Source organism: Erinaceus europaeus, chromosome 9 (genome assembly GCF_950295315.1).
Source record: "Erinaceus europaeus chromosome 9, mEriEur2.1, whole genome shotgun sequence".
NCBI classification, from domain to species: domain Eukaryota; kingdom Metazoa; phylum Chordata; class Mammalia; order Eulipotyphla; family Erinaceidae; genus Erinaceus; species Erinaceus europaeus.
In genome coordinates, this window is record NC_080170.1 from 106,818,172 (window position 1) to 106,842,107 (window position 23,936).

At 35.3% G+C, this 23,936-nt stretch overlaps 1 protein-coding gene across 2 annotated transcripts in view; it reads right to left on the reverse strand.

The window, feature by feature from the left end:
• OSTN (osteocrin) overlaps positions 1-23,936 on the reverse strand; it is a 388,295-nt gene that overhangs the window by 356,105 nt on the left and 8,254 nt on the right. For both annotated transcript variants that reach the window (XR_009551679.1, XM_007517400.2), the window contains exons 2-4: positions 19,178-19,276; positions 14,386-14,600; positions 3,516-3,612 (exon numbers count right to left, since the gene is read on the reverse strand). Coding sequence is in view for 1 of the 2 variants with exons in the window: in XM_007517400.2 (XP_007517462.1) it covers positions 3,528-3,612; positions 14,386-14,600; positions 19,178-19,276 (399 nt within the window). In the remaining variant the exon portion in view is untranslated. The remainder of the gene's footprint in view (positions 1-3,515; positions 3,613-14,385; positions 14,601-19,177; positions 19,277-23,936) is intronic.

Here is a 23,936-nt window from a genome sequence, read left to right on the forward strand (position 1 = left end):
AGCACGTTAAAGATTTTAGAAAGACTTGGAATAAATATAAGATTATTTTCTTTTCCAAAATGCATATCAAGGAAGAGATCAGCATTTATTCTAGAAAATACATAACACAGGAGCAGCTGTATCTAGAATTGACCACAAACCAAGCAAAACTTCCATGATTAGGTCCCAGTTTCACTTTTAATGTGAAAACTTAGACTGAAACCCAGAAGGTAAAAACCCATAAACAAATCTGCTCCAACTGAATATACATCAACTCCCACAGAAATGAAACGGATATTTTCATGAAGTCTAATATGGTTTCTGTTTATTTTACAAATGCACAGCCAGGAAAGTTATTGTTCCTTAATACCATTAACATCAAGAATTGTATGTGTCACAAAGAGAATACTGACCTAGCAGTTCAGAGATCTAGAACCAGGATCTTGTTCTGTCATAGAATCTGTACACTTTTGTTATATCAATTTTCTGAAAGTTCATGTCTGCAAATGCTTGCAGAAGTAAGATTGGAGTAAATGAGACTGTATGTCCTTGAATTTTTAGTCACTTAGCTACATGAGTGTGTAAACATTATTTAATGACTCTAAAGTTGTCATCTGGCAAATGATTCACAACCTGTATCTTTTGTTTCATTCAAAGGAATGTTGTGACAATAAAAAACAATATAACAAAATGGTTTAAAAGCTGAATAAGAATTTGAAATATATTTTTATGATGTCATTATTCACAAACTGTAAAACATGAAACTTTAGATTTGGAAGTAAATGAATATCAGAAAAAAACTGTTGGTGTCAAGAAATAATCAATAGAAAAATAATGCTTGAATAGATGTCAACCTGGTATTTGGCAAAAGAGAAGTTCAATTGAACTTAATTATTTTAATGTCAAGATCATGAAGTTCTTAATATATTAAGAAACTGGATAATTGTGACCCTCATTTCATGGAGTAACTTAATTTTTATAACATTAACTAGCTTCTATTCAAAATACAGTGAGCTTCAACAAACTTGGAGAGCTACCATACATTTCTAGATATTATAAAAAAAAGTTCAATTTGAGTTTTGAAGATGATGCTATTCAAAGCCTGTTCTTGACAATATTCACTATGATTATGTATTTGTGGACATTAGTAAATTCATCACAATATCTCAGTAACACCAGTGACATTTTTTTTAAACCAAATCATTCTACAGATGACAAATTGAAGTAAAGTAATTGGATTCTCATTGTGGTTTAGAGCAGTAGAGGGGGGAGAAACTAGCGTTACTTATATTATGAGAAGACTAAGGGTAATAGGATGATTTTGGAGTTTCTTTAATTTTTTATTTTTATTTATTTTTTTTGCGTCCAGGGTTATTGCTGGGCTCAGTGCCTGCACCATGAATCCACTGCTTCTGAAGGCCATTTTTCCCCCTTTTGTTGCCCTTGTTGTTGTAGCCTTGTTGTGGTTAATATTGTTATTGTTGATTTCGTTCGTTGTTGGATAGGACAGAGAGAACTGGAGAGAGGAGGGGAAAACAGAGAGGGCAAGAGAAAAAGAGAGACCTGCAGACCTGCTTCACCGCCTATGAAGTGACTCCCCTGCAGGTAGGAAGCCAGGGGCTGGAACCGGGATCCTTATGCAGGTCCTTGCGCTTTGTGCCACGTGCACTTAATCCAGTGTGCTACTGCGCGACCCCCGATTTTGGGGTTTCTATAGCATTGACTGGTGATTATTTTGAGAAGAGCAGAACCCAAAAATATTATAAGAGGGCCTAGGTTTTTTATCTACTTGAGTGGGAGGGTGCACCTATAAATATAAATACTAGTGGGAATAATACATTGCCTATATTTAATATTTAACAAGTTATTTGTTGTGGAAAACGTATGCCATACATATTAAATACAATGCTGAAACTGTAAATATATTACTAGAAAGAGCTCATATCTTGTCATGCATGCAGTTTATTATGGAGCTCTGGTTCCATATGGGAGGTGCCATAGCACCAAGCAAAGCTCTGGAACTGTGGTGTCTCTCTGTCTTTCTTTCCTCCTCCTCCACCCCCCTTCCTCCTCCTTTTCCTCCTCCTTATTCTCTCTCTCTCTCTTTCTCTCTCTCTCTGAGTGAATTAAAAAGTAGCTTAGGAATTACTAAATCACATGTGTAAAGACCCAGATCCATATAGTAAAATAAAAAATAAAGTGTGTGTGTGTTTGTGTGTGTGTCTGTGTGTGTGTCTCTGTGTGTGTGTGTGTGCATTTATGATTTAGACTTGTGGATTTGAATTCTACTTTCACCTCTTACTAGCTCCTAAGTGGTATTGTGAGTTAACAGACTTAAGATTTGTATAATAATAACAACTAGAGAGTACTTAACATATATCAGGTATCTCTTTTAAGTGTTTACTGTGTATCAATTCATTTCATTCTTGGAAAAAATTATGAGTTTTTGAGAATTTAAACAAGGTATCATAGCCAAGAGACAGATGACTTGGAATTTGACCTACAAATGTTGGCCTCCTCAATTTGTCCTTTTGCCCCTTAGTATTGTTTCTCAGAATATTAGCGAGCAAGCATAACAGTACCTACTTCATGAAAGTGAGTCATTAAAAGAAGCAATGGATGTGCACCACTAAATAAAAAGAGACAGTGCAAAGTAAATATCAGAACTGTGATATAAGCTGTTATCACTTGCAAGCATTGTGTGTTCCATATATTCTTTTTTTAAATATTTATTTTTCCTTTTTTTTGCCCTTTTTATTGTTGTTGCAGTTATTATTGTTGTTGTTGTTGATGCTCTCATTGTTAGATAGGACAGAGAGAAATAGAGAGAGCAGGGGAAGACAGAGAGGGGGAGAGAAAAATAGAGACCTGCAGACCTGCTTCACCGCCTGTGAAGTGACTCCTCCGCAGGTGGGGAGCCGGGGGCTCGAACCAGGATCCTTATGCTGGTCCTTGTGCTTTGCGCCACCTGCACTTAACCTGCTGTACTACCACCCAACTCCCTGTTCCATACATTCTAGAGCAACTGTAAACATTTAATTAAATCTTCACAATACTGGACATTATTTTCTAAGTGTATATGATTTTGAGAAATAAAGTATTTTGATGAAAAGAAGGTTATCAGTTAATGACAGAAGAAGGATTTTAATCAGTGTTCTGATTCCACAGCCAACACTGCATCATTTTCTCCCACATGCCCCATGATTTATAATTTTGGTAATGTAGTTATTAACAACAAAATATTTTCTATACATATTTATGAAAGTTAGGCATTATGTTAAATATAATTTTAATCCTTATTTGCACATTATTATTCAATAATTATGTAGGTGTCTGAGACTCATTTTCTTATACTGAATTATATTTTGCTTCTTTACTGTCATTTAAAGTATTTAACATCAATATGCTGAGCACAGAAATAAATGAAAAGATGAATTTATAAGCTAAGAAGTCAAAGGGGAAGTTTATACACAAAGTTGGATCAATTAGTCTATTGGAAAATGTTAATTAAAAAGTCTGCATTTATTCGGACTCACTGTTGGAATCCATTAACCTCTGGAATTTGAAAGTCGGTTTCCACCAATCCGATCCACAGGGATGCCAAACCGTCTTTTTGGATGATTTACCACTTTCCTAAAACAAAGCAAAGAGAACCATTTAAAACTAAATTCCAAGTTATCAATCATAATTTTTGTTTTTCACGTTTCATCCTTCTTTCAGGAATTGGAATAAACAAGTTGGTTACCATTCATTAACCTGTACTATTTCTTATCCTTTCAATACATTTCAATACTCGTGGAAGTAGGTAGCACTGTCTCTTTACACCTGAAGAAACTGAGAGAAATTAAAAAAATAATAAATTATTTAAAATAAAATATTTTACCTAAAATCAAATAGCTCAAATGAAAAGCCAGATATTACAGGCATACCCAGTGAATAGCTTGGGTAAATTCCTTCTTTTCTTTAGAATCTTTAGGTTATAGTATATTCCTGTTAGTTGAGGAAAATTGCTTTAGGTCAGTGGTTTTCCCCAATGCCTATCTCAGAAATATTCTTTTAGGGAAAGATATTAAAAGGAGAGAACAGAATGTCAATGCCAAGGATGAAAGTAGAATAAATCAGGTCCTCATAAGCTTCTAAAGGAAGCTTCAGATGAGATATTATACACACACATAGGAGTCATGTACTGATATGGAAGAAAGTTTCATGTTGAAATGATTTCTTTTTAAATCCTACAAACGACCTTCCCATTTATATGCTCCACATATTATCTCTTTAAAAAGAAGGGACATTTTGTGCCATCAAACTGCTATATCATGTGCATGGCCCAGGATTGAGCCTGTGCCCACATTGAAGGAAGTTTCACTGCTGTGGTTTCTTTCCCCCTCTTTCTCTTCCTTTCTGTCTCTATCAGAAAAAGCCGTGAAGCACAGAGATGGTAATGAACAAATAAATAAATAAATGTGATGGTGAAGAAGAAGAAATAATCTTAATTTGACTTGTTATTCTTATTATTTAATGCTATGAAATACCAGTCCTAACTAGAAGAGTTTCTAGCACTGTCACATATCAGAGACCAGAATGGGACACACCTGATTCAAGCCCCTGGTCCTCACCTGCAAGGGGGGAGAGGGCTCCCAAGTGCTTAAACCAAGGTGTTTCTCTTTCTCTCTTCCACCCTCTCGTTTTTCCTCTGCCTCTACTCAATAAATAAATTAATTATTTTTAAAACATTATATTCCATAGCAAGAGAGACTTTGAAGATAGGATTAAGGTTAAGAACCATGATAACATAAATCATCCTGGATTATCCCAGTGGGTGTAATCTATTGGATTATCAAAGAAGTAACAATATATTTTTCTGTTTTTATATGCAAAAATGTGTCATCACTTTTTTTCAACAACCCAATAGTTGCAGGAATTCATAAGAATGGAACATGACTAAATAAGTGTGGGTCACAGAGATGCTGTCTAAGAAGGTTTAAATCCACCATCACTGGCATGGAAATTAGGGGAAAGAGTCATAGCTCAAGGATTGTTGTGACCTCAAGAGGTCCTTTTAAAAGAATGGATATACCATAGTCCTGCAATCAAAAGGAGCTTAGTGTGTCGACAATTTGAATAAGCCTGACGGAATTCTTCATCCAGAGCATAAAAAAAGGAGCACAGAATCTGATCTCTTGACTACCTCTGAACCCAGCTAGCAAAATAAAAGAAAGCACAGAGAAATACCCAGCAGGCATTTTAGAGGCTTTCCATTGTCTATCAATCAAACATAAGAAAAGAAAACTAAGATTGGGAGTCAGGCGGCAGTAGCTCAGCGGGTTAAGCACAGGTGGCATAAAGCGCAAGGACCAGGTAAAGATCCCGATACCAGCGCCTGGCTCCACACTGCAGGGGAGTTGCTTCATAGGTGGTGAAGCAGGTCTGAGGGTGTCTGTCTTTCTCTCCCCCTCCCTGTCTTCCCCTCCTCTCTCCATTTCTCTCTGTCCTATCACAACAACGACATCAACAACAACAACTACTACAGCAATAAAACAAGAGCAACAAAAGGACATAAGTAAAATAAATTTTAAAAAACTAAGATTAGCCTTATAAAACGATAAATGCTGGCTGGTGAGGATATAGTAGATATCTAACCTACAGAATGCCATGGTAGTAAGTATAACCCACATTCAGAGGCTTGTAGGAATTTTTTATGGTAACAGTAAAATAATAAAAAAAAATGTATGGTTTAGATCTATCCAAGTACAGTGTGGGTAGTATATTAAAATATCAGATAATATGATTTTTTTTTATTCCTTGAAACCTTACATTTCTTTTCTAACTACCATCATTTTAAGTAATTCTAGGGAAAGAACAAAATGGATGCATTCTCAGATTGGAGGTCAGTGCTCAGGGAAAGTCCCAGAAAAGTAGGAAGAGGCAGTTAAAAAGCCTACCAGGCACTGAAAGGATAACTGAAAAGGGGAAGAAAATGCAGCTGGGGAAAAGGGTAGTTCCATATATTGTATACTGACCTAACCAAATTCCTGTGGAATACCAGTTATGAGAAAAAAAAAACTTTCATTTAAAAAAAAAAACTTTATTAATTGTGAGAAAATAGAAACAGTCAAGGACAGTTGGGAATACTGCACAGCTCTGGCATATATGGTGTCAGGGCATCATACCTGTAAAGCACACATTCTATCTCTGCATTATTATTATTTTTTTTGCATCCAGGGTTATTGCTGGGGCTCGGTTCCTGCATTACGGATCCACTGCTCCTGGAGGCCCCCCTCCCATTTTGTTGCCTTTGTTGTTGTTCTTATTGTTGACATTGATGTTGTTGTTGGATAGGACAAAGAGAAATCGAAAGAGGAGGGGAGACAGAAAGGGAGAGAGAAAGATACCTGCAGCCTTGCTTCACTGCTTGTGAAGCGACCCCTCTGCAGGTGGGGAGCTGGAGGCTGGAACCCCAATCCTTGGACTTCGCGCCATGTGTGCTTAACCCACTGTGCTACTGTGCGACCCCGTTTATGCATTTTTTAAAAGAAAGTAATTTATTCATTTGTTTTGAAACAAGGGGGCGAATATCCGAACATTTCTCAGCTCTAGTGTATTATGAGCATGAGAACTCTGGCATTAGACATGAACTATTGCTTTTAAGCAAAAAGGGGGGCCAAGCAGTGGCACATCTGGTTAAATATTCACATTACAATGTGCAAGCAAGGACCCAAGCTCAAGCCCCTGATACCCACTTGCAGGGGGGTAGCTTGACGAGTGGTGAAGCAGTGCAGCAGGTGTCATTCTGCCTGTCTCACTATCCTCCTCTCCTCTCTCAATTTCTCTGTCTTTCTCCAATAATAAATAAAAATTAAAAAAGAAAGTAGTTTAAATAAGAAACTCTTAAAAAAAGTAGATGTGGTAATGACCTCACATATTACTGTAAAATACAGCAGAATATTTATTGATCCATAGCCTCAGAATATATATTTCTTTTTTTTTAAGATTGCTTAAAGTTTTATTTTAAAAATATATTTCACTGTGATCCGGGAGGTGGCGCAGTGGATAAGGCATTGGACTCTCAAACATGAGGTCTTCAGTTCAATCCCTGGCAGCACATGTACCAGAGTGATGTCTGGTTCTTTTTCTCTGTCCTATCATTTCTCATAAATCAATAAATAAAATCTTTAAAAAGAAGGTTTTTTAAAAAAATATTTCATTAACTAATTTATTTATTGACTAGAGACAGAAATCAGAGGGTAGGGATAGAATGGGAGAAAGAGGCATCTATATCACTGTTTCATCACACATGATGCTTGCCCTCTGCTGGTGGGGGCTGGGGCTTGAACCAGAGTTCTTACACACTGACTGTATTGATACCTTGTATGCTCAAGCAGGTGCATCACTGCCTAGCCTTATACAATATATATATAGTAAATATTATATAAAATACTATATATATAGTAAATACATATATATATATATATTTACAGTTTTTTAAGTCAAGGTAAAATAATTGAAGGTTGCAGTTTTCTTTCTTTGATCTAATAATTGATTTTTCTCCTGCTCAAGTGAATAGTTTACATTTTTAAATTTTTTATTTATATTTTAGAGCTTACATTTTTACTTGAAGCAAATGCTTAAGGTAAGATACCAGGAAACAATTTGTGCATTTCCTTTGTTTCTAATAATCTTTTTTAATCAGTCTAGCTCAGTGACTTTCAAACTATTTGTAGCTCCCTAGTTAAATAAACAAATAAATGATTTATAAAAGAGAACAATATTTAAAAAGTTGAATGACAAAAATACTTCTGAAAAAAGTCTACAAAAGTGTGAGTCCGGCGATAGCACAGTGGGTTAAGCCCACGTGGTGCAAAGCGCAAGGACCAGCATAGGGATCCCTGTTGGAGCCCTCAGCTCCCCACCTGCAGGGGAGACCCTTCACAGGAGGTGAAGCAGGTCTGCAGGTGTCTATCTTTCTCTCCCCCTCTCTGTCTTCCCCTCCTCTCTCCATTTCTCTCTGTCCTATCCAACAACAACAACATCAACAGTAAAATAACAAGGACAACAAAAGGGAATGAATACATAAATATATTTTTTAAAAAAGTCTCCAAAAGTACTTCAGGGTATTGAGAGCAGGGCTTCTTAATCATTGCTCCAGTAGGCAGAGACCTAGATCATGAGTATTTGTGTTCTAGCAATAGATCCATGAACACTTTGATTATTTTATCAAATTTAGTTTTGGTGGCAAATGCTTACATGCATCTTGAAATCAAATAAAAAGAAATGCATGAAAATATGAAAAATGCACTCAGTATTTAAAGGTTTTTAGCAGTAATGCAAAGTAAAAACATTTACTCCCCCTAAGCAGGTAAAGCAAAAATTGATATCTCACTAGTTAAATAACTGTTATGTAGCTCACTTCAATACTACACTGCTTTGCAGTATGTATGACCTAAGTTTAAGCCCAGAAATGATAAAATAATAATTCTACAGAGTCTCTATTTAGAAGTAAAATGACAATCTATTTCAATTTTTTGCTGATATGTGCTAAGTATAACAATACTATATAACAAATACAGAGAGGGATATACAATGTGTAAAGTACAAATGTTAACAGAAAAGTATTCTTAAGAGCAAAAGGCAAAGCTGTATTTTCTGACTATATAGTCCCTCTTGTGACAAAATAATGGTATGGCATGGCTTATATTTATCCATTTTAAACAATCCACCTTTTCCCACTCTAAAATATACTAATATTTTAAAAGTAGCAGTATTTGTCAATGTAAAAAGAATATGTTGTTCATTCTTGATATAACTTGAAGGCTTATACTAAAAATACAGATTTTCTATGCCAAACAAACTTTAATGTCTATATTATTCTACTGAGAAACGTTGTCAAAAGATACTCTAACCAGAAAAAAATTGTACTTAAAATTTTTATTTGGAATCTCTCTATACATACAAAGAATCTATAAAATCATCTATGTTAAGTTGAAAAAAATCTGAAGTAAACAACCCCACTGACAGCCCCAATATAAGCAGACTACTGCCAATAAGAGTTCCAGTGTTCTCTCTTCAAAATTGTATCACTTTCATGACTCAATCCTTCAGTTAATCTGTTAAGTAATATTCCTGTATTAGTTCTCTTGCTTTTTATTCCACTCTATATGCAGTCTTTAAAACTCTTATTTAGATTATTTTAGAATTTTATTTCAAATGAGTGATAAGAATTCTCAACTTATTTTAGCAAATACCATTTGTTATTGAGATTTGTCCACAATAATATGTGTAACTTCAGTTTCTTTATTCTTACTGTCAGTTAATAGACAGTTGCAGATATGTACAAAAGCTTGCTTATCTGTACTACTAAGGATAGATATTTATTTTCCTTTTGTTGTCATTATTACTTATGATTCAAATGAAGACTTTCTTTTCACTTTGTGACTTTACTAGGGAAATAATCATTTATAAGACAATTGTCAGATGAGTACAGTTTCTCATCTCCCCATGGTAGGTGTCTGCACACCAATCCCACCACCACCACTTATTTCTCTCTTTATTATGTACTTGGTCTCCAATACCGTCTCAACCATTTCCTCTGCCTTACCCTTTCCCAAGTGAGTGGTTCTGTTGCCACAGACCATACCTAGTTCAAGTTTCAACCTCTGTTTTCTCTCTTTCCTCAATGTAAACTTTCTTTGACGTATCTTTAATGTACACAAAAAACCCTCATTCTTTAAAAATTAAAATTACTAGGTATACCTCTATCTACTTAATTTTAGTACATAGGACTAGGTTGTTCTACAAATTTGTTGCATAAGTTTATACACATGAGAGTAGTATAGTAGTGTATGCATTGGGGGAAAGGGTACTTTGGGTGAAGTTAGCTAGCACATATTTTGGGAAGATATCAAATTGTACTCCTAAGACAATAATCATCTTACAAGGAACATTTATGCAATAAAAATCATTTAAAAAGAATAGCATGGTGTTAAAAGTTTATTGAAGAAAAGTAGATGTAACTATAGTGGTTTGGAAAAATTTCTGTGTAAAAATAAACTAAAATGAAGGACCCAGGTAATCTCTGTAATGAACAAGAAGGTCTACAGTGCCATGTTTCAGTTTAAAACAATTAGGATTTTGTGTTCATATTCCAAAATGTTGCAGTTTGGGAATTTGTACAGTGATAGAATGTTGGACTTCCAAGCATGTAGTCTGGAATTTGATCCTTGACACTACAATGCATTTGTTTTAGGCTGATGCTTTTGTTTGTTTTCTCTCTCTCCTCCCCTCACCCCTTCCCCTCTTCTCTCCTTCGTTCTCTACTTTCCCTCAAAATAGACATTTTTGGACCATGTGTCAAGAACTGTACTATATTATATTAATCTCCCATAAAAACTATACTAGTCAATGCAGACTTTAAAATGTCATTTTCATATTTGCATTTTAAAAGACTTTCTGCTAAATCCTCCCTGCGTTAGATAATTTTAGACATCTTGTTATAGTTATCCAATGAAAACAGGGAGCAAAGGCATGAACTAAATTAGACTACTCTTAAATTGTCTTATGAAATAAATTATCGTGTCTCCTCTGGGAAGGAGTGAAATAAAAGGTGGGACAAGGAATATATTTTTTTTTCCCTACCTGGGAATTCCCTTACATGGAAATTTGAGGCTGAGAAATAGGAAATTTAATAAATGGGGAACACTGAAAATGATAAAGGAAAGTCCTACTTCACTTAGCAGAAATTGACTTAAATTTCAGAATACCATCTCAAAAACGGTAGTTCAATTTTAATGGATCCTGATTTTATTAAATTTATGGTGATGATGTTGCTGGGCATACTGTCAATTTCTAAAGTATTGTTCCAAGGAATAGGCCATATGAACAGGCATCCAGAAAGAAAATATGAGCTCTGGAATCAAATAATGAGATTTAAGTTATTTTTTAAAAGTAACAAGAAAGTTGGATAAAGCAGAGAGGATCTTCATTTAGTTGGCTCATGAAGTTTTACATTTGATCTTAGCCAAAAAGCTAAGAAGTGATGGCTCATGAAGTTCTTTTGAGGGGTAGGTCATATTCTAGAAACTTCTATCCAATGAATAAATTTATTCAAAACCCATGTTGGGTTTCAAATCTTCACATATTATTTAATGTAGGAAAAAGAAAAAAAGATACAAGTAATGTCTTATTCTGTGTTGCAGTGTGATAAGAGTAGAACAATAAAGAACAGTCAGTTTGGGAAAAATGGCCCAAGATTATATTGTTCGAAGTTAGTTTCTATTGAATAGCCATGATTTTCAATTAAGCAGAATAGTATGGAAACAGACATCACACTGAAGTGTGTGTGTGTGTGTGTGTGTGTGTGTGTGTGTGTGTGTGTGTGTGTGTGTGTTTCTCTGTCTGAAGTCATCCCATGTTGAATTATCTCCTTTGGTCATCATTAAATGAGAGCTGGGAAGAAGTCCTAAAAATCCTGAACTGTCAAACTTGTTCCGGTCTGTGGCATTGTCTCACAATGAATTAATTAGAAAGGAAAAGGAAATGTTAGCATTTTTATCTCTCCTCTTTAGTACTATTAAGAGGAAGGTCAACCAGATCAGATAAATTGAAACTGGAACTGCTAGTCTCAGTGTTAGCCAGAACTTTATGGTTGGCTTAGTATAGAAACCTAACTATCATTGACAGATTTTTTTTTCCCCAAAACTGTTTACCCCGTTGCACAATTCTCAGTTTCTGACTTTGAACAAGTTATTTAACACAGTTTTAATTTATTTGTCCAAAGTAACTTAATTAAGTAGAAAATCAATGAACGTGGAGTTAAACGACCTGACAAACTAGCTAGATAATCTCAGGGATCACATTTTATCTCTCTGAAAATACACCAGGTAAATTGGGATGATAATGTATTCAGGGTGTTATAGACATTAAGACAAATCAGAATGTTAAAAATGGAATTATTTCTTTCTCAGTTTTGTCTGGGACCCAAAAGAACTAAAGAAAAAAAAAAGGAGAGAATACTATAGCAAGTATTTCCTCTGGCATTTCAAAGTACATGCTGGACATCCAAAGTATTTGCAGGGAAGGTTGCTGCAACTTTAGCCCTATGAAAGGATGGATGCTGAATAGATGAAGGAAAATTCCTCTTGAGCAAGTTATTGGGAAACAGTGGCACTTCCCTTCCTCCTTCATCTTGAAAAAAGGCTCCAAGGGGGTTGGGCTGTAATACAGTGGGTTAAGTGCACTTGCCACAAAGCACAGGGACCCACATAAGGATCCTGGTTCGAGCCTCGGCTCCCTACCTGTAGGGGGGTCGCTTCCCAGGCAGTGAAACAGGTCTGCAGGTGTCTGTGTTTGTCTCACCCTCCATCTTTCCCTCCCCTCTCCATTTCTCTCGGTCCTATCCAATGACAGCAGTAGCAACAGCAATAATAACCATAACAATGATAAACAACAGGGGCAACAAAAGGGAAAAAATAGGCTCCAGGAGCAGTGGATTCATAGTGCAAGCACTGAGCCCCACACTGGATGCAAAAAAAAAAAAGGCTCCAAAAAAAACTACTCATTGAGCTTAACATGTACCTATTGAAGAGATTTGAGAAAATATTGGCTATGAAATATATGTAACAATCAGGTTTTTCTTTAGGACTAAGATACAAGAATTATAATAATTACTGGTATATGATAATTAATGATTCATATGGTGAAAATAACTACTCATGTATGATGTTTTTAAAATAAGTGATTAAAACAACAAAGGATGACAAAAGGGAAAATAAATAAATAAATATAAAAAATAACAATAAACAACAAGGGCTACAAAAAGGGAAAAAATTAGCCTCCAGGAGCAGTGGATTTGTAGTACAGGCACTGAGCCCCAACAATAACCCTGGAGACAAAAAGAAAGAAAGAAAGAAAGAAAGAAAGAAAGAAAGAAAGAAAGAAAGAAAGAAAGGAAGGAAGGAAGGAAGGAAGGAAGAAAGAAAGAAAGAAAGAAAGAAAGAAAGAAAGAAAGAAAGAAAGAAAGAAAGATGGAAGGAAGGAAGGAAGGAAGGAAGGAAGGAAGGAAGGAAGGAAGGAAGGAAGGAAGAAGTTAAAAATTCACACTGTGGGAATACTTTTTCAATTACTGGTAGAATAAATTCCAGTTCTAAAGTAGAATTCTTTGTAGAATTTAAAATTTCCCAGAAGTTCTGTATTATGTTTGCAATCTGAACTTTGATCATTGTATTCTGAACTCTGAAAATCACAACACAGAAAAGTTGCTAAACCACAAGCAAGACAACTCCTAGAACTCTAAGTAACCAAGTAAAATTGGAGCAAAGACCATGGAGACAAGAGCATGACTTGGGAAGAAAGGAGGAGCCAGACTGTAAAATTATTTCTGAACTTACTTTTCTCTTCTAAACAATAGGTAGGAACAACACACAAAACAATTTTGTATTAGTTAATCTCCCTAGTAACAGTAAAAGTTTAATTGATGATAAAGGTGTGGTAATGTTGGAGTAGAAAAAAGACTATAAAAAAAATGAACAAAGAGATCATTTAGGTTAGAAATAAGAAAACCCAAGTAGCAAGGAATATGTTAAGGATATTTAAAATAAAAAATGCATTGTATTTAGGGAAGTTCACGAAGATGAATATTTACAGTGGACAAAAGTGATTCTAATAAATTTACCAGCATACTCCGGTAATTGGATGGTCTTTTGTGTCAGTACTGATACAAAATAAACAGCATGAAGAATAGATATTGAAGGGTAGAAAATGAATAAAGTTGGAGGGACTGTTTTAAATTACTGAAGTTTCCTCAGAGGAAAAAAGGGAGATTTAATTACTTCTGTTATAATAATGAACAATATAAACAATGCCAATTTTATTTTAATGGCAATAAATAATTGCTTCCATTTTACAGATAATTAAGCTAAGGGTCTGAGTATAATTTAAATAATCTATATTTAAATTATAATGTAAATAAAATATAATTTAATTTCTATTGTAATTTAAATAATCAGAAATTTGATTTTAATATGTCAAGTCTGGAGGGTTCTTCTCTTTCTCATGGGAATAGGCTTATCTACACATATTTTGGACATTTTGCTTATCTCTATCTAATAGAAAATGCACTTATCTGAACATTAATCCCAAAATACACATATTTCTACTCTCAGTCTTAAAGTCAAAACATAATCTTATGGTCATATCATATCTCTTAAGGTTATACATATTTCTGCTCTTAATCTTAAATTCCTAATAAAATTATTAAGGCATATTGTCCTAACTGTTTTATTATTCAACATACTGTTAAATCAGTTTACCTATGTGGTTATCATTATATTTTTATGTGGAATTTTTTTGTTTCTGTACAAAGAGTGCAAGAATTAGGAAACGAAAATGTTCTTTCTTAAAGCAAACATGTACCTCTGTTTTCCTTTATGATCTACAGAGCCAGCTGAGAGTCTGTCCAGGGGAGACCCAAAACCAGAGAAACTTCTTTTCTTCTTTGTTTCAATCACATCATTTTCCAGAGACACAAGTTCATCGAGGAGCAACAGTTTTGCTACCAGATCAGTGGCTGACTTTTCTTCCCTAACACTCGGTAGTGACTGCACATCCGTGACTCCTGAATCAAAGACCTATGATGCAGGAAAGGTGATTTCATTTATTAAGGAAATGAAACGTTATTTATATATAATCCTAAGCATTTGATTATGTTACTCCTAGCAGAAATGCTTGTTGTGAAACTTGATTTCTCATGGACGTATGAGCTCCAGTGAGAAAACAAATAGACACACACAGAAAAGAGAAACAAACAAACAAACAAACAAACAAACAAAAAGAGGGAAAGGGGGAGATAGCATAATAACTATGAAAACAGACTCTCATGCCTGAGGTTTTGAAGTCCCAGGTTCAATCCCCTCCTCCACCACCACAAGCCAGATCTGAGCAGTGTTCTGGTAAAAAAAAAAAAAAAAAAAAAAAGAAAGAAAAACACCTAACCTGACTCTAAAATCTCATATATAAACTGAGCATTTATTTTTTTCTCCAATAACTACTACATTCATCTTTATCATTCCCATCCTTTATTATCTTCTTTATCTATATTTCTATACTTCCATCAGTGCTCTTATTTACATTTCTTCTTGCTTTAATTGGTCACAAATGATCATTTTTTTCTCATGTTAGTTTAATATTTTTGTATCTAGTAATATTGTGAGTACCTTGAGGGCAACAATGTCTGTGTTTAGTTTTCTACTCAATGTCTATCTTGGAATTTTTCTATTAGTTAAAAATGCTGATGAATATTTACTGAATTCTGAAAAAGAGCTAAACATCACCCTATTTTTTTCACCACTCATTTATTCCTTAATGAATCAATGTGCTTTGTACCACTTTCTGTATTAGATGTAAGAAATTAGAAAACATTAAAGTCCTATTGCTACCCTAAGGGAGTGCACAATTATAACCTATGGGATTTATAAATAAATACTGAGTGTTTACAGTGGTCAGAGTTATCCCAATGACTTTGATATTTCAGGTAAAATATTTAGTTTGCCTATTTCTTTAAATATATACTATACACACACACACACACACACATATACACATGGGGTGTCCAATTTGTGATATCTGTCTGTCCTTTCTCAGGTTCAATCACTGCATTTTTAAAGCACTGCTATTCAAAGTTTCTGCAATTCAGGTTATACCACTTTTAAGATCCCAAGGATATTCCCCCAGGGAAGAAACATGAACTCCAAGGATTTTCCCCTCCTCCCTTTTAAAATTTTATTTCATTTGTGCATTTGAGAGATTCCCCCCTTTCTTCTCAAAAATATGATGACAACCACATAGGTTGACTGATTTAACAGTATGTTGAATAATAAAACAACTAGGGCAGTATGGCTCAATAATTTCATTATGAATTTAAGATTAAGAGCAGAAATATATATAACCTTAAGAAGGTTAAGAAGGGACATTTTATGAATAGATAGATAGCAGCTAGGTTTGTTGACAGATGACAGGTAGATAGTGGTTAGAAGATCACTCTGGTACATGCAGTACTAGAGATAGAATAATAGCCTCCTGCATACAAGTGCAACACTACTAGTTGAATTATTTCAACTATAAATATAAAGATATTTGAATAATATCTTTTTATTTATTTTTTGTCTTCAGGGTTATCGCGGGGGCTTGGTCCTTGCACTATGAATCCGCTGCTCCTGGAGGCCATTTCCTTCCACCTCTCATTCTTGTTGGCCTTATTATTATTGTTGTTGCCATTGCTATTGGATAGGACAGAGATAAGTGGAGAGAGGAGTGGAAGACCGAGAGGGGTAGAGAAAGATAAGACACCTGCAGACCTGCTTCACTGCTTTGAATCAGACCCTGTGCAGGTGGGGGGACCCGTGCAGGTGGGGAGTCTGGGGCTCCAGTGGGGATCTTTACCCCAGTCTTTGCTCTTTGCGGCACATGCTTTTTTTAAATTTATTTTTTATTTAAGAAAGGATAAATTAACAAAATCATAGGGTAGAAGGGGTGCAACTCCACACAGTTCCCACCACCCAATCTCCATATCCCACCTCCTCCCCTGATAGCTTTCCCATTCTCTATGCCTCTGGGAGCATGGACCCAGGGTCGTGGGTTGCAGAAGGTGGATGTTGTTTTCGACAGGTTATGTTGTTTTCAATGGGCTGGCTTCACGGGCACGGGCGGGTAACAGACGACCAGGGACTCATGGTTGAGCTGTAGGCAGTATCTCTTTATTCATGCAGGATGCAACACAACCTAAGACGAGCTAAGCTAAACTCAAGGTAAAGTACCCTAAAACTAACAATGCTGTCTTTATTTACTTTACTTGCCAAGTAGGGTGGAAACAGGATGTGACATAGAGAGGGTGGAGAGAAAAGTGACTGGTGAAAATCAGAGTGTGACAAGGAGGGGGCAGAGCAGGCGAGAATCCTATCACTGAACCACCAATGCCCTGGAGGGAAGGTGGTACTTGTTAACAGTGGTTATGTAAATAGAATGAAGTGGTTATGTAAATAGAATAGTGTTAAGCAGGGGGGATTTAAACCAAATGAAACAGAAGGAGTCTCATGCATACCAACAGGTGGAAGGTCTGGATTCTGTAATTGCTTCCCCACTGAACATGGACGTTGACTGGTCGGTCCATACTCCCAGTTTGCCTCTCTCTTTCCCTAGTAGGGCGGGTCTCTGGGGAAGCTGAGCGCCATATGCTCTTAACCTGCTGAGCTACCTCCCAGCCCCTCCCTTTTCCGTTTTAGTCATATTTTCCTTGTGCTGCGCTCTTGCCTGGTAGTGTCTTTTTTCCTTTCATTTGATTGTGATTCTTTTTTTCCTTTCTAATTTGTCTAAGTAAAGCAAAACAATAGCATTTTCCAAGTCTTTTCTTCATTTAGTCAGGAAACTATCTCTTCAAGTGCATAGAATGTGACACATAATCGCAAAACTATTGAATCTTCAATTTCTTAAACTGATCAACTCTGCACTCTGTAACTGATTAGTTCATTTTTTCCTCTGCTTTTTCTGATTCCTGTCAAAGTGGCTTATATCAGGTTCTCTCCACTGCTCACAGTAGAATCTCAATAACCTTACTTTTCTATCTTTTTCATTTCACCTTGAGTAGTGTCATGAAGTTAATCATCCCTCAGACACCACTCTTACCATATAAGAAGAAAACTAAAACACTCTTAGTCTTCTCTCTTACTTGCAGTGAACACAATATAGTCCAAGTGTCCTTTAGAATCTCAGCTGCTAGCACTTCCCTATATAAGTTTAACAACAGAATCTGGAAAAGGGAAGGATGCTTTAATTATGAGAAACTCTAGAGAGCAGGAACAAAACCTTCAAAAGACATAGAAAGGAGATCTTTTGTTATCTCTCCGGGCATCCTCCACAAAATGATTTTATTGATGCATACACAAAATAGACTCTTTTCTCGTTAAAGATACCCTTTTTTTTCTCAGGGAAAATGTCAGATCTTGTAGAAAATTTATCTTTTTTGTGTAATGCATTTCAGTTCTTTTCTATTTAAGCAATACAGAAAGCATGTTTTTCATAAGGTCAAATTAATTATTGTAATGTAAAGACTGTAATTATTAATTAGTGTAATGTAAAGATGTCTTCACATTTATTTTCCTTTATATTTATTCACAGAAAAACCACCTTTTTATAATAATAAAAATTTAAACTTTAAATTTGAAAATGTAAACAACTTAAAATTTCATACAAAATGCTCCTGTCTAGCATGAATGATTCAGTGATAAATTTGACTGTAACAATAAGTAACATCTATTATGCTTTCGAGTTCAGAGAATAAAATTCTTTGTTATTACATCTAGATTTTTAAGGCATTTAGTTAGGAATGTCAAAAATTTTATAAATTAATTATCACTAAGTCTAAGGTAAGAACAAGCTATCAGAATGCGAATTTTCGGGGCCGGGTGGTGGTGCACCTGGTTGAGTGTACATGTTACAATGTTTAAGGACCCAGTTCAAGCGCCCAGTCTGCACCTGCAGGGGAAAGCTTTGCAAGTGGTGAAGCAGTGCTGCAGCTGTCTCTCTTTCTCTCTCCCTTTCTAAAACCCCCTTTCCTTTCAATTTCTGACTGTCTCTATCCAATAAATAAAGACAATTAAAAAATTTTTTTTTAATAATGTAAATTCTTCACACCAATGAAACTCTCATTTGGCACAAGATCTTTGGCACTGGATGTGGTGAGCTGTATGGACACAGATATATAGGCGTGAAACCATATTTCTAAAATATTATAAGATGTAAACCAATGTTAACTCAGCAAATAAAATTAAAAATCTATATATTTTTATATTTTGTGTGTCAGCTACATATACTTTTTCTCCCCTTTAGTTGCCCTTGTTGTTTTATTTTTGTTGTAGTAATTATTCTTGTTGTTATTGATGTCATTGTTGTTTAGGACAGAGAGAAATGGAGAGAGGAAGGGAAGACAGGGAGATAGAAACCTGCAGACCTGCTTCACGGCCTGTGAAGCGACTCCCCTGCAGGTGGGGAGCCAGGAGCTCGAACCTGATCCTTATGCTGGTCCTTGCTTTTGGTGCCATGTTTGCTTAACCCACTTTGCTACCGCCCAACCCCTGCTACATATACTTCTGATAGTAGTAGAAATGGCTTATTCCATTAGAAATACAGGATGCCTTCAGCTGGTTTTCATTACCTCTGTTGTTATATCCATCGAGAGAGCTTTTTCTGTGCTCCATAGCATCAATGTCACAGTCAGGATAAAGTGTGCGCTTCTCAATCTCCAGTCCAACATCTAAAAGTCATAAGCGTGAGGATTAATATCATTAAGTCTGGCATATAAAAACAAAGAAAGTGATAGTGGTAAGGTTGGAAATGGTTCCATCAGTTGGAGAAAACTGGGCTATATTGAGAAAGGTTGAAAATGGTCATGTCTGACTTACATTTATTTTACTTTTGGTATACAAACTATAGGCATTTTTACATATTCAAAAGAAGATATGTGCCTGAATTTTCATGGTTTTATCATAATAAAATACTGGAGTTGACCCAACAGTTCCTTCTACAACAGGAAATGGAATTAGGAATATACATACTATAACTATAATCAACTGACTCTAACTATAATCAACTGTTTGTATTTACTCACTTATTTATATTTTTCAAGATGTATTTACTGCATGGACCAGCAAAATAGCTCACTTGGATAATGTACTGTTTTGCCATGTGCATGAGCCAGGTTTGAGCCAAGCCCCCATCTCATCGAAACTTTGGTGCCGTGGTCTCAGTCTCTTTCTCTCTCTCTCTCTCTCTCTCTCTCTCTCTCTCTCTCTCTTCTCCTGTTGGGTGATGGCAACCCTGGTTGAGTGCACACATTGACATGCACAAAAACCAGCACTTGAGCTCACCCTCCCCACCTGCAGGAAGGGACACTTTATGAATGGTGAAGCAGGTCTATAGGTATCTATCTTTCTCTCCCTTTCTACTTGACCCTCTCATCTCAATTTCTCTCTGTCCTATCAAATAAAGTAGAAATTTAAAAGTGAAAAAATGGTCCCAGGAGCATTTGTATTGCTGGCAATGAACCCCAGTGATAATCCTGGTGGCAATAAAAATAAATAAATGAATAAATAAACGAATGAATAAATAAATAAAACACTCCATATTAGAGTGTGGCCAGAATGTTGCCCATTCTATGTGGTACTGGGAGTCAGAATTGGTCATTTAAGCATACTGTGCATTCTACCTCCTGAATCACCTTCCTGGCCACAGTGTAATTGTTTTTATATGCATGTATTTCCAAGAAGCAATTTTGGGAATACTTGAAGTTGTAGAACAACACATATGTCATGTTATCCTTTAACTCAATTGGAAATGTACAAAGCAATTTTTATAATTTGCTATCTATGCATATACTTAAAATGGATTTCCAGTGAAGAAGAAGACTGATTGCCTGAGAGAGAGAAATAAATTGGTTCCTAGGGGAAATATAGAGGATTCATATTCTATCTATAACTTTTAAAACAAATATTTTGAAAATATTACACTCATTATTTTGTGTAGTTAGCACAAAATCAATTATTTATTCATTTGTAATTTTTATATGAAAATTCGCCATATTTTCAGCTGGGACTTACTTATGGTCTACACCAGATTTACCACTGATGACTAGGCACATGCTTCTGCAGCGGGAGAGTGTGTCCCATAGACTACAAGAATATAAGCCTGACTTCACCATTTACTGAATGACGCTGGGCATCCCTTGGCTCAAACTTTATGTCCAAGAAGTCTCAGGACTCTTCTATTTTCCTTAAAAATAAGCTGGACCTTCATGCCTGAAGTACCAAAAGGCCCCAGATTCAATCCTGAGCGCATCATAAGCCAGAGCTAAGCAGTGATCCAGATAATAATAAAAATAATAGTAATAATAATAAGTAGTAGGTGTGGTGGAAGTAATAATCTGGGAATCTGTTAGGAACAAAACAAAGAAAGGAGACTATGAATAACTGGATTTGAATTCACTTTTGCTTGAGCAGGTATCATTTAAATTACCTGGACATTGTTTTCTATATTTATGAAGGGAGGAGTACTTTTCATCTCAAAAGCTTTGAAATGACTAAATCAACAAATATCTTCTTTATTCCAAATAGTAAGGCATTTATTATTTGTAAAAGAAAAATAGTTTATGCAGTACTCAAATACTTTTAACTGTATATACTTGAGTGTGGACTAAAGTTTTCTCTATAGCATTTCCTTAAAGTATCATTGTTGTGAAACCTAAGTATCGATTTTAGACGCAGATACCACCTGTGATAATACAGACAATTGTGTGATATAGACAAAATAGCACCTGTATTTAGTATCTATTAGGACTTTAAATATAATAAAATTAGTTAACACTATCTATAACACTAATTTACAAAACATGATTTTAATTTTCATATAATGCAGACTGAACTAGCTTTTTATTATGACACCAATTAGTCTGTTCTGGATGGATCCTTGTCACATGTTAGTGACTCTATTCTACCCTGTGTGAAAGGGACAATTCTCTTTGTACTCTCTTTCTGATAATTAGCATTTGAGCTGAATACCTTATTAAGAATAAAAACAATTAACAAATCATCTCTATCTGCAATTAGAGAATACAAATATAATAAGAATGCAACAATTATCTGGTAAAAAAATACCTGCAAAAATAATATTACCTAGTCTATAGAAAATAAGCCATTGAATTATATGTCTTTCTTTTGACTTTGCTGAATTTTTCTACTTTCTTTAATATATAGTAAGAAAATAATTGCATTTTAAATAATCACATATTTTTGCCATTTCTTTCAAAAAGAAATAGCTTTCTCTTTCAATTAAAGATATGCTAAAATTGTTGTGTTTTCCTCTTTTTATCATGTTAAACACAGATTAAAAAGTGTGAAATTGTCCAATTTTATAAGCCCGTCCATGTGGTTTTCCTTTAACTGTTTTTATGCACATTTTACTAACCATGTTTCTCTTGATCTCTATCATTTCAAAAATGACACAGGTATTTATAATATTGACAATTATGTTTGAGGCAGATATTTTTGTACTTGGGTATATATCCAAAAAAAGTCATAATGTATCATCTTACAGATAACCACATCCTGAATTTTTGGAAAAGGAGATGTAAAAATAAATGTCAAGTTTAAATACACACATTTAAAGGTTCAAAGCCATGCTTGTAGTCAGTTAACCAAAAGGCCATGTTCCTAAATATGGCACTTGGTACGCTAATGAAAGCAAACACCCTGGCACCTGCAACACAAAAGACATTTGATTAACTAGTTGAAACTTGATTGCTGCAAAATTAGGAACAGAGGAAATTATAGGGAGGGAAGGGAAAGACTAGGTTCGGTTCCATTTTTCTATTTTGTTGATAGTGTATAAATATAGACCATGGTTAAAAAAAACTTCTTGACCCCCATATACATTTCAGATAATGGGGGTGGGGGACCACTATGAATAATAAATGCACACAAATACCAAACTGAAAGTGTTTCCAGATTTTTTTGTACATCAGTATTTTTTTCTTGAATAATTTTTTGAGTGGTATTCCTTTAGTGGTGAGAAAATCCAAAAGAAAGAGACAGTCTCCCAACACTGGACATGTACTTTACTTTGTAAACATTAATCTACTGCTGTGGTCACTTTTAACTTTATAAAAAATAATGCCTAATAAAATATCACATATCCTGATATGTTTACCTCTGTTTCAGAAACTGTGTTTCAGAGATCCTTCAAATTGTGATTAGAATGATAGAAGGAGAAAGGTGGGGAGGGGTGTGTGTGTGTGTGTGTGTGTGTGTGTGTGTGTGTGTGTGTGTATGAAATTTATCATTTAAATTTGCAAAAAGAAGCTGGTCAGTGATGCCACAAATAGAGTGCACATACTACAGTGAACCAGGATTCTGGTAAACACCCCTGGTTCCCACCTGTATGGGGCAAATTTTATGAACATTGAAACAGTGCAGTGTCTCTCTTCTACTCTATCTCCCCTTCTCCTCTCAATTTCTCTCTAACCTATCAAATAAAAAAAAATAGAAAAAAGGAAAACATAAAAGACTGTCTACCAGAAATAATATATTCATCATGTAGGCACTGAGCTCCAGTGATAACCCTCACAGAAGTAAAATAATAATAATTTCATAATTATTAAATGTACATTAATTTTTAGAACACTGAGGATACATAATCAAAATTGAATTTGAAAATATGACTAAATGATAAGATTATATTTAAATATAGTTAAATGAGATTCCCCACACACACCAGGGTTATAGCTGGGGCTAGTGGCCTGGCTTACATGATGTCTCACCATTTCTGATGACCTGTAATTTTTTTCCCTTTTCCTTTCTTTCTTTCATTGTTTTCTTTCTTTTCTTCTTCTTTTTTTTCTGATAAAGACAGAAATATGGAAGGAGAGAATAAGAGACATCTGTAGCACTGCTTCACTGCTATTGAAAAGCTCACCCTGTAAGTGGGGCGGGGAGGATAGGCTGGAACTTTGTTTCTTGTGCACAGTGATGTGTGCTCTACTGGGTGTAACACTGCCTGGGCCCAAGACATTTTTCTGAAATGGAGAATGACATTTGCACTATTGAGAGTCAGTATTGCAATGAGCTTTTGTTATTATAAAAGAATCAGATCTACAGGGATACAGAGGTTACATGGGCTCCTAAGCTGAATGTGGGCCCCAGATCAGATCAAATCAATGAGGTTTACAGTCAACAATATTTATACACCTTTCCCATATTTGGGAGCTATTCTCCTCCCTGATCCAGCCTTCTGCTCCTTTTTGCAGCCATGGCATCATCTCTCCAGACAATAATTTGGATCCACCTGCATATCAGATGTTGTGAAAAAAGAAAAAACAACAAAAACTAGTATAGTCATGGGCCCTTTGGAATATAACTAAAATA